Source organism: Halictus rubicundus, chromosome 5 (assembly GCF_050948215.1).
Source record: "Halictus rubicundus isolate RS-2024b chromosome 5, iyHalRubi1_principal, whole genome shotgun sequence".
In the NCBI taxonomy this organism is placed as follows: Eukaryota; Metazoa; Arthropoda; class Insecta; order Hymenoptera; family Halictidae; genus Halictus; species Halictus rubicundus.
In genome coordinates this window covers 7,930,701-7,941,695 of record NC_135153.1, presented here as the reverse complement: position 1 = coordinate 7,941,695, position 10,995 = coordinate 7,930,701, and the positions used below count along the sequence as shown (strand labels likewise).

General features: G+C 42.4%; 1 protein-coding gene and 1 long non-coding RNA gene across 3 annotated transcripts; one reads left to right on the top strand and one right to left on the bottom strand.

The window, feature by feature from the left end:
• The first annotated feature begins 4,233 nt into the window (after positions 1–4,233).
• On the top strand, positions 4,234–7,388 carry LOC143354125 (uncharacterized). 2 transcript variants are annotated; one of them, XM_076787907.1, is made up of 2 exons: positions 4,234–4,834; positions 6,909–7,388. In XM_076787907.1, the coding sequence occupies exon 2, from the start codon at positions 6,942–6,944 to the stop codon at positions 7,362–7,364; it is 423 nt and encodes a 140-aa protein (XP_076644022.1). In that variant the 5' UTR covers positions 4,234–4,834; positions 6,909–6,941; the 3' UTR covers positions 7,365–7,388. The 2 variants fall into 2 exon arrangements, with proteins under 2 accessions (XP_076644022.1, XP_076644021.1); XM_076787906.1 differs by having other exon boundaries at positions 4,239–4,830.
• LOC143354127 (uncharacterized) lies at positions 4,803–6,902 on the bottom strand. Its single transcript, XR_013082277.1, has 2 exons — positions 5,314–6,902; positions 4,803–5,009 (listed from the first exon to the last, which is right to left on the bottom strand). It is a non-coding gene; the product is annotated as an uncharacterized LOC143354127 (long non-coding RNA).
• Positions 7,389–10,995: the final 3,607 nt, after the last annotated feature.

Genomic DNA, 10,995 nt, shown 5'->3' with positions numbered 1-10,995 from the left:
AACAGACCATCTCCTGCACTATAATCTATTCGAATCTGCTCTAATCGAAAGAAAGATTGTCAAAAGCTTATTATTGGCGTAGCACAATGATCCAAAGGCGCAGGGTTCAGCTTTTTATTAGCGGGGCCCGTAAGTAATCAATTATTTTGAAATCTAAAACAAACTTTGTAGGAAATTCAAGTCCTTATTTCTTAATTTATTATGTAATCTCCAAAAACTCCACAAAATCCGGGGTTCGTGAAGCAAACTATGATTCAAGGTGCCTCTTTACATGTTCCACAGAAGTGAATGTTTTATTTCTTAAATAATGCTCCAGAGATCTGAAAAGATGATTCAGAAGATTGTTCATAAAAGAGTGAAGATTGCCGCAACCCAGGTTCCGCCTTTGAAAAGTCCTTGGCAGTGACGTCTTCTGGGTGCGTTATTTTGAGAGAAGAAACTTTCTCCGTGCTTTTCTTAAGGGGGCCGGCAGGCATTTGGCCTTGACTGTCACGCTATGTTTTACGTCTTAAATAAGTAAGTAATCAATTAAAAATGCGTACCACCGTGTTTGTACATGTCTTTGCTACGTCTGTCCAGAGCCTTTTTTTCGATACGAACACTAAATCTCTCGAAATTAAGAGAATCTCTCTGCGGCAGCCATCTTGTGACGTCATACTTGCTTCAGAAAGCGAGTTTTCTGCCGAATATTACAAATTACTCGACGATGAGGTAGAAATTCGCAATTTGGGCTCTGGACAGACGTAGATTGGACTTTTAGGAAACACAAGTGACCACTTTTAAACTGCTCATTGCAACATTGAAGCGTCAATTTGTCAAGATTTTGACCCTTGCAAGTTCATATACGTATATTGCAGAGAGATTCTCTCAATTTCGAGAGATTTAGTGTTCGTATCGAAAAAAAGGCTCTGGACAGACGTAGCAAAGACACGTGCAAACACGGTGGTATGCAATGTTTAATTGATTACTTACTTATTTAAGACGTAAAATGTCTAGAAAAAAAAAAGGCACAGCGTAACATGGCGTGACTTTCACAACTTTCTCGTTGTGTTATTTTTGATTGAACTCATTTCATATTCCACGCGGTCTGAACATTCATTATGTATCACCTAACATTCTAAACACTAACGCATCGCTCTTGATCCCGGAAAAAAGATGATGACCCGACGACCGTCCTCGCGTAACCTTGCCGGGCGATAAGATAACGGCACTCGGTGTTTGTGATCACGTGAAACGCATAAAAACATCACCGAATGAAGCGGAATTATATGACGAGAGGAAACGGGAGAGGAGGAGGAGGAGGAGGGGGAGGAGTGAACGCGACCTTACGTCTTCGAGAAGAAACCGTCCGACTCGTGGAGTGGTGAACCCTGAGTAACGTAAAGAAAATAGTTTTCGCTTGCTCGGGTGTACCGAGTGGGGGAAAGCAATTTCGTTACCCGTCGTTCGTGTCCACAAAATATTTTCGACGTTCACTGGTCCGAGGCTAATGAAGAACTGTTTCGGAAAAATACGCTGAGTACGTTCCCTTTACCTTTTCCCTCCCCAACGAGAGAGAGAGAGAGAGAGAGAGAGAGAGAGAGAGAGAGAGAGAGAGAGAGAGAGAGAGAGAGAGAGAGAGAGAGAGAGAGGCCGATAGTTTATGAGAACCGGATAGAAATTTATTGCCGGACCCCTGGAACCACTGGGAGAACAAGCTACAAAAAATATTGAAGGTTGATTGTGCTCTTTGATTATTGAAATTTAGCAATAAACCGGCCGGCTGTGCGAGCTTCCTCTCAATTGTTGCGTTTCTTTTGATTTCGGATTTATCATTTGCCGCCTTTTGTAAATAATTTTGAGAGCGCCTCTTTGCAGGAGAATTACTCTTTTCTTATGTTTCACCGTTTGCAGCTCGAGCAATTTTTAATATGACGTACGTCGCCGTAGCAGCGACAACAGAGTTATCAACTTGTTTGACAATGTGGCCGCAGCAGCGATAACGAAGTGCAAAGGTTTAATATGATTGCTGTGACCATTCGTATGGATCTTGTCGGCACGGTATTAACGTAATGTACAGGGTGTCCCAATAATATGGTGCAGTGAATTCCCGTTGTAAGTCGGTGCAAGTTTCGCGGTTGAAAGTCATTCGAACTTATAGTCATGGGTTTGTGACATAGAGACGGATAGTGACATTTGCGTTTCCAGCGTGCACTGTGTGTTTCAAATGCAACGTTCGGCGAGAACCTCAGATCTCGTCTAAATGTCTCTCGCCGGAGCCGCGCAACTGACTTATAGCGGGAATTCACTGTACCTCCTTGAAATGGGCGATTTCTGAGGTGATTTGAGGTAACTTTCTCCTTTGCGAAAATGTTCTCCGCGCCTTTGTTGAGGAGTTACTAACGAAAAACACGGACCAATCAGAACGCGGCTACAGTGAACGGCTTCCGGTTCGGCCAATGCCAATCGAATGTCCGCCCGCTATAGCCGCGCTCTGATTGGTGCGTGTTTTTCGTTAATAACTCCTAAACGAAACCGCGGAGCACATTTTCGCAAAGGAAAACGTTACTTCGAATCACCTCGGGAGTCACAGTTTTCAAGGAAGTGCAACATTTTTGGGACACCCCGTACATCGACAAGTTCTTCTTTCGATACTGGGCCAGAGTTCCTCGCAATTAGACTGTGGACTTGACGCATTTCTAACATAAATGAGCTGCAATTTAAAGCAGCGAGAAGATCGAAAGAATTTAAGAATTTAAGAATTATATAACGCTACATAAAATCAAGTTACGCAATCTTATAAAGTTGTTCAATTTATCGCTTCGAATTCCGAGAATAGAGGAGGAACGTTCGAGCCTAACATTAGATTAGAAAATAACAATTTTATACATTTGTGAGAAAAACGGTTTCATGCAATTTAACACGGTGGAAGCGTTAATTGTCAATCTGTTGTCTTCAACTTATTCAGATTGCGAAAGGAGAAAACAAAGGTCTAGGGTAAGGGACCCAATTACTGTGGGGGTACCAATTACTGTGCCTATATTACATATTTTTCATTAAAATCAATTAATATATATGTTATATATCTGTTTTTTAACTTCATTATGCTTTACAAATAAGTATGTTTAATATAGGCACAGTAATTGGTACCCCCACGGTAATTGGGTCCCTTACCGTATATTGTTACTGTTTCTTGCAAATGACGTCAACAATTTCTATTTCGCACAAAGATCCGAAGTCGAACGACGACTATTACCACAAAACATATAAAAATGTAACGTCTTATAGAAGGGAGAAGATTCAGTTTACTTATTGTTAAACTTTGTACGATTTTCATTATAATATGTGCTTCAATAAAGAAGTTAATTTACTAATTTCCTACGAAAACGTTTTTATAATTACGATAACATCGAAATAGAAAACCGGTCATTTTGACCGTGGTAGGTTTAGTGTTAACACGTTAAGTGCCAATGATCATTTCCAGAGATTCTTACAAAATCAGAGTAATTTAACTAATGAAAGCGAAACTAGAAATTCTAAATGTATTGTAGAGCATGTTGTCTTAACCCTTTTGAATTCTAAAGATCTTAATAAAATTCGGTTTATCTGGATATGTCACAATAAAAATGTCACTGTCAGTCATATGTGACTGACATGGTTAACGTGTTAAAGCAGAGCTGATCAACATGCCTATTAGCGGGCAATGGCGCCCGCCGATGCTCCGCGGGCAAAGCTACGGGCAAGTGACTTAGCGGAGTGGGGGTACGCTGTAGCACAACCGTAGCTGGCCACGAAGCTGTGACAAACACACACGCAGTCTTGCCCGCAGGGGCGTGGCTTCGTGCCCGCCGTTCTACCAAGGGCAAGAAAATCGCTGCCCGTACGGGCAGACGCTGAACAGCTCTGATTTAAAGAAAGCCTGACCTTCCGCAACCAGGTTTAACAAGAACGTCGTCTTCCCTGGACCAAGATCGACCCCGGAACAGATCAAAGAAGATTTTGCTTCCGCCCCAGTTCCTTCTAATCCCATAAAAATCCCAGCGAAGCTGCGCGGTTTAATTGCAAGGTCTAATGCGAACGATGTTTTCGCGTTTGTGGAAGGTCGAGCGATCTGTTGGTCGGGTCCAGCATCGGGTACACACGAAATCGAACGGACTCGTCGGCAGATAATGACGATCGGATCCGGGACAGAGAGAGGGAGAGAGAGAGAGAGACGGAGATATCTGGTAAAACATTTGTCCCGATATAAATTCTAGGCCGGAGATAGCGGGTCTGCACTCTTGGCCCGAATAGTATAAAAGAAGAGTAAGAGAGAGAGAGAGAGAGAGAGAGAAAGAGAAATATAGTGACGAAAGAAAGACCGAGGGTATTCTCTCGCAGGCTCTGTCGTCGTTCCGTCTAGCAGAGTAATTGTGGTATTTATACGGACTAGTTCGGCCGTGAACCGAGCTCCGGTGTCCCACGTTCCGTAGGTGCGGCTTTATTTCATTGTAGCCGGTGAAAAGTTATGGCGAAGCGGGTCTTATAGTCTCGAGGGGATCGTACGGGATACGCGACGGTGTCGTCGACGTCGGGGGACACGCCGGTGAGAACCCGAAGAAAGAGAAAAAATACACAGTTGCTCCCGTGCCGGGCAATAAATCTTTGAATAATTGTTGGACGACCGCCGAGCACTTCCCAGCTGGAATTAAAAGCGCCGGATCGACAGCCAACGAGGAACGCGACTTTTACGACGAGAACGACCCACGTCGTTCAGAAAAGTAGAGAATCATCGGGGGAACAGTTGCTGCTTCTCCTACAGGAGTTACAACAGACTTCGTTCGTTTTTCTTTTTTGAGAAATTCAAGCCTGGTGAGTCGAAGATTCGGTTTCTGTTCGTCACGTTGTTCGGAAAGCAGAGGGTCAGAAGGGAACAGTTTCCTCTGGAGACATTGTGGCATTTTTATTAATTTTGTCTATGCTGAGACGTCGCCGTTTAACGGTAAACCTGCCACGGTGAAATGATCAGTTCCCTTTTTTTACAATTAACGCTAGGTTTACGGAGCACTAAACTATTTTACAGTACTTTGTGAAAATAACGGGAATGTGACTGTCCAAATTTTTCGCCATTTTTATATATACCCTAAGAAATAAAGTTGAATAATTTCTCCTAGATGGATCCTTACAATCTCAATAATTATTTTACAGTACTTTGTGAAAATAACGAGAATGTGACTATCCAAAGTTTTCGCCATTTTTATATATACCCTATATGAAATAAATTTGTTGAATAATTTCTCCTAGATGCATCTTTGCAATCTCAATAATCATTTTACAGTACTTTGTGAAAATAACGAGAATGTGACTATCCAAATTTTTCGCCATTTTTATATATACCCTATATGAAATAAATTTGTTGAATAATTTCTCCTAGATGCATCTTTGCAATCTCAATAATTATTTTACAGTACTTTGTGAAAATAACGAGAATGTGACTATCCAAATTTTTCGCCATTTTTATATATACCCTATATGAAATAAATTTGTTGAATAATTTCTCCTAGATGCATCTTTACAATCTAAATAATCATAAACTAAAACTCTAATCTCGTAAATCTCGTGAATCGTCCTGTAAATCTAGTGTTAATGAAACTATGAAAACGCTTCCATGGAGAATTATTGAAGAGAGTCGGAATAAATTCAATCTTGTTATTTTTAGAAAGCAACATACACTAGTCGCTCTTCGTGCTTGGTAGCGTTTGGCGTCAGTGAGTCGAAAATTTGGTTTGTGTTAGATTTATGGGAGAATTTTTACAAGTCACACGCTGTGGAACAACTGTTTCCGTTGTTGACTCTTTAAATGTCTGTCTGTGTTTGTCATACCGAGAGCTTTTCAAATATTATTCTATCCTATTTGTCCATGCTGGTATTGTTGTCTATTTGTACTCTCGTTTGTGACAGTAGAACCGGTGCACCAGTAAAAGCGACTACAATGCACAACACCGTGAAAATAAGAAGACTGTATTTACCCTATGTACATACGTCCAAAAAAAAAAAATGAATTTATCGAATATTCTCCGTGAATGCGTTGTTACAGTTTCGATGCTCGAAGGATAAAAAATTAGTATCCCGTCATTTTGACGAGTCGCGAGCTCCAGTGTTGTCAGGCTGCTTTTCGAGCTTCTCTGTTTTCCGAAAGGGTTGCGGTAATTGCGTCAATTAAGTTGCAAGTCACAGAGTCTCTAAAAAAGACAATAATATTTTTAACCCTTAGCACTCGAATGGCGACTGTAAGGCGCTACTAAAAATTGCTGTAACATTAATCAAAATATATTTGACTTTATTAAATTTCTTTGTATTTAATAAATTACTAAACACTTCAGTACTGTACGAGTAAATTGCACCATTTTTGTATGTATAACCTGAACAAAAAAATCTATAGAAGGGAAATATTCTAGGTCGGAAGAAATGTTTCGTTTTCGAGTTAAAATGGCTTCGAGTGCAAAGGGGTAATATTGGACCATGCGACTTGGATTTATTTGAGAAGTCGGAACAATTATTTTTCTACACAACGCGAGAAGGAAATTTTCTAAAAATTGCAATTGGTCGGAATTATATAGAAAATACTAGTAGTAGCAGTAGTAGTAGTACTTTATTTTGTTCCCCTCTCCTAACCTAACCCTACTTCTATCTTAAAAATTACTCTTATTTCTACCGCTTTTAAAAGTTGCCTTTCGCAACATTCTTCTGTGGGCCCGTATCGAAAGTTTAGAAAGTATGTTTTGCAGATCTGTGTGAATTGTACGCATTCTGAAAATTTAGTTGGAGAGCTTGTCTTCGAAGCCGTTTGATCTTTCTCGGAAAGCGTAGAGATCCGCGGAGACGCGTCGAGAAATGATTCTTTTCGTTCCCGTCCGCCACGTCTCCGGTTAATTTCTTCTCGTTCGCAGAAGGAAATCCGCTCGAGGACGGCTGTTCCAGAAATGGGATTTCAAGTTCACCGTTTTTGCCTGAGCTGGGGGCTTCTGCTCGTCATGCTGACGTGTTTCTCGGAGGGACACTTCTTCTCCGAGGAGTGTTTTCTTTTGAAGTTTATCAAGGACATGTTGCGACCTATCAAGGACAAATCCGGAAATACCTACGGGATAGGTCACTACTCGGGTCATGGCAGACGGGCCCCGCGATCTAGCACGACCTCGACGACGTCGACGACGACCAGGCGCCCGACCACCACCTCGTGGATCTGGATGTTTCCTACACCCAAAACACCAACCACCACCACCACCACCACCACCACCACCACCACGGAGGAAACGGGCATCGAATTTCGGCAGATCATAGATTTTCCCATCAGGTGCCCGGAGAATCATGTTTACGTTGGGGGAAGGTGCCGATTGCGTGTGTGAAATAAACGGATTTTGCATTCATTACATTGGTGTAGCTCGATTTCTTTCCAATTAACAATTTCAGCGCCGCGCCCCCCGCAAATGGGACACGGGATTATTTGTCTAGATTTATAAAGACATATTTAATATTTATAAAGAAATATTTGCGAATGCTGGGCGACAGAGTATTCTTAGAGTAATTCATCAACTTTTCGATTTTTTTCTCCTTCTCGTAGATTGACTATATGGCATTTTTGAAACTGCTGGGTAGGCACTCAAAGTGTTATCAGGCGATCCTCGCTATTCGTTATTCAAGAAACCACGAGGACAATCTTTTTGAACATTTATGTACAATTTGCCTCTAGTTCGAGGAACATGTACTCTGATTTTTTCGTTGTAAAATATGTATGAGGAATGGATGTGTGTAAACATGTACGTAGAGCCCCTCGCCTGTAGCCTTAAATTTTTAACAGCCTGAAGTCTTTAGCCTGGAATCTTTACGCAAAATGTTTGCATTGATTGCGAGACGCAGGAGCGAAATAAAAGTTTATTTCTTCTTTTAATTATTTTATTAAGTTGAAACCGATACGCTGATATCCTTAAATCTTTTTAATATGTCCACTGGTTTAAATTGCGGTTATCCATTTCTGTCATGAATGTATAAAATCAGCAGTCTAGTAATAAAAGAACGAACAATATTAAAAATTTTGCGAAAACAAGTACAAAATCGTCGAACTGGTGCAAGGTTGAACGAGTATTTTCTCGTGCACCGAAAGAACAGATTAATTCTACACGACTCGATTCAGCCGGCACTTTAAGGATTCCTTCTCCTAAAGGGCCAGAATATATGGAAAAATGTCTACCGTAGATTCCGGGATCTTGAAAATACTCGGAGAAACGCGAGGAGGATGTTCAACTTAAATACGCTTTTAAATTCAAATTCCTGGTCCTGGGTGGAATCGAATAAAAACCGAATCTAGGAACCGGAAGTAGAGTTTTTCGAAGATTTGTGCCTTGTCGATGTTATTAGGTCAGCGTGAAAGCTCGTGTCCGAATTCGTATCAAAATAGAACAAGGAATCAATCAGGAACCATTGGATAATTACCTTTCGTGCGGGAAATTCGAATCGTCGATGCGGACGTCGGATACTTTTGAAGAAAAACGAGGATCTCCGGGGGTTAAGGGATGACGCGAGGGGGGTAACATAATCTCGCGCAACTTCTTAGAGGATCGTGGAATGGTGGGAAAGTTGAAGAACGTAGCAGCAAATAAAACGCGAGGGGAAGAGTTATCGAGGCAAAGGTTCCGCGGGGGTGAAGTTTACGAGGGCGCGATGAATCTTGCGTCAAATGAAATGTGAAAAACTTATCGAATAAAGGTACCGTGTAATTTTACGAGGGCCGACGAATCTTCCGTCAAATGAAATGTGAAATAATCGCTCGAATGAAACCGTGCGCCGTGCCGCGTCGGCCGACGCACAAACCGAGCCTGTACTCTCTCCTGATTTATTCGCGGCTGGCTAACCGACCGTTAAACAACGCCCGAAAGGAAAAATGAAACAGAACAAACGCATACACTCACGCACACACGCACCCGTGCCACGCGTGCAGACGAGAGTAAAAAAAAAAAACGTGCGACCACCGGGAAAAAAAGAGCGGGTTTTAATCGATCGACGCCCGTGTTTAGTTTTCCATCTGGTAAACACGAATCGGCGTTAATTTCCCGTACAAATTGACAGAGCTGCGCGAAATTCCCGGGAAAAATGGTTCAAAATGCTATATCAGATACGCGTACCTCCGATCGAGCTGCGGTGCAAATTGGCGGTATAATGCTTTTTTGTTTCTGCCATTCGATGCGCGGAATAAAATGTAATCTTGGGATTTCACGTTTCTGTTGAACGGGTAATCATTCCTGATATCTAGAATGCATAACGATACGATCTACAGTAGTAGAGATTGATTATTGGTCAGACGGTGCTCAGGAAACGACCCTTAACACTAGGTTTACGGGACGCGTATACAGATATATATATGAGCCGTTTATTTTTAAAGTGGCCTAAGTCCACTTATACTTAATTTGAGATATTTAAGGGTTTGTGTTTCAATAAAATTAAAAATATACATACAGTATACCAATGTGTCATACTGCTTAAATGTATCTAGAAGAGTTAAATTTACAGTTCCTATTAAAATGATAGGAATTATTAAGTGAATGATATGTCTTTCCTTACCAAAAATGGAGTTAAGCCACTTTCAATGGGAAGTTTTACCGCACCCCCCGTACTCACCGGATATTGCTCCCTCTGAACTTTTCAGATCTCTGGAGCATTATTTAAGAAATAAAACATTCTGTAGAAGATGTAAGGAGGCACCTTGAGTCATATTTTGCTTCTCGAACCCTGGATTTCTATAAGAGGGGGGTTGAAAATTTGCAGGAAAGATGGCAAACTGTCCTTGATAATGATGGAGATTATATAATAAATTAAGAAATAAGGACTTGAATTTCCTACAAAGTTCGTTTTAGATTTCAAAATAATTGATTACTTATGGCCCCCCCCCTAATACTTAGTACAGAAGTCATGATTTTGGTCAGGTGAAACCTGGAATTGTAGCTGGGCGAATTTGTCAAATGTGTGACCGGGCGTGTTGTAAGTCGGGTGTCCGCGGGATTATGCGACGCGTACGCGGGCGTGTGCTTGCTGCTGGCACGGCCGTTGAATGAAAAGGAGAGCCGAATTCGCGTGATCGCTAATTGTGAATGTAGCCGGGGCTTTGTGACGAGTCCCCGGCACACTGCCGGGGCTGCTTGCTCGCCCCGTATTCGAGTCAGCCAGATTTTGTACTCATTGTCAGAAGTAAAGACCGCCACCCTCGACACTTGTTGCTCGCCATCGACATTTGTCTGCTCCGCAGTTCTATACGCCGGGAGCAGAGAAGAGAGGAGAAGAGAGGAAACCAGAGAGAGAGAGAGAGAGAGAGAGAGAGAGAGAAAGAGGGAGGACGGCCGCGTTTCGCTTTCGTGGTCGCATTCTTTGCCGAGTTACACGCGCAGACGGCCACGTACACACCGCGAACGGTGACTTCATAATGCCGGCCCGGTTGGTATTGCGTTTCCTCCGTTTCCTGTGCGGTGACGACGAACGCTCGGGAACGCTGCGGGAACGATTCCTGTGATGTCCTTCCAGCGCGGGGAATCTGCCACGAGCGAGGAGCATGTTCGGTATGGAGCCCGGCTCGGACCGATCCCATTCGAACACCATTCTCCCCTTCGACCAGTTAACCCGTAACCCCTGTCGTTCCATTTATCCAAAGTAATTAGCTGTCGTCGGATAAATCTTGATTCCGCGAAAGTCCGCGCCCGGCCAACCGCAAACCGCCGCTATTGAACATTCTATGTCTGTAGACAAAATACGGCGCGCGCGTTCCATTCGTCGCGGGTAATTAGATGTCGGCGAATAAATTTTAATTTTACACGGTCTGACCAACGACAGACCTGGACTACTTAAAATACTGGCGTGTAAACTACCGCGAGACTAGGACTCTACCGCGTCTAGTAGAATTGAACCTTACGGGTCCTGAGCTCCGTCTGGCCAATGGTTAAGCTGCACTACTGATAGATTCTCAAACAGGGTTTCGAATACATAGAACACATT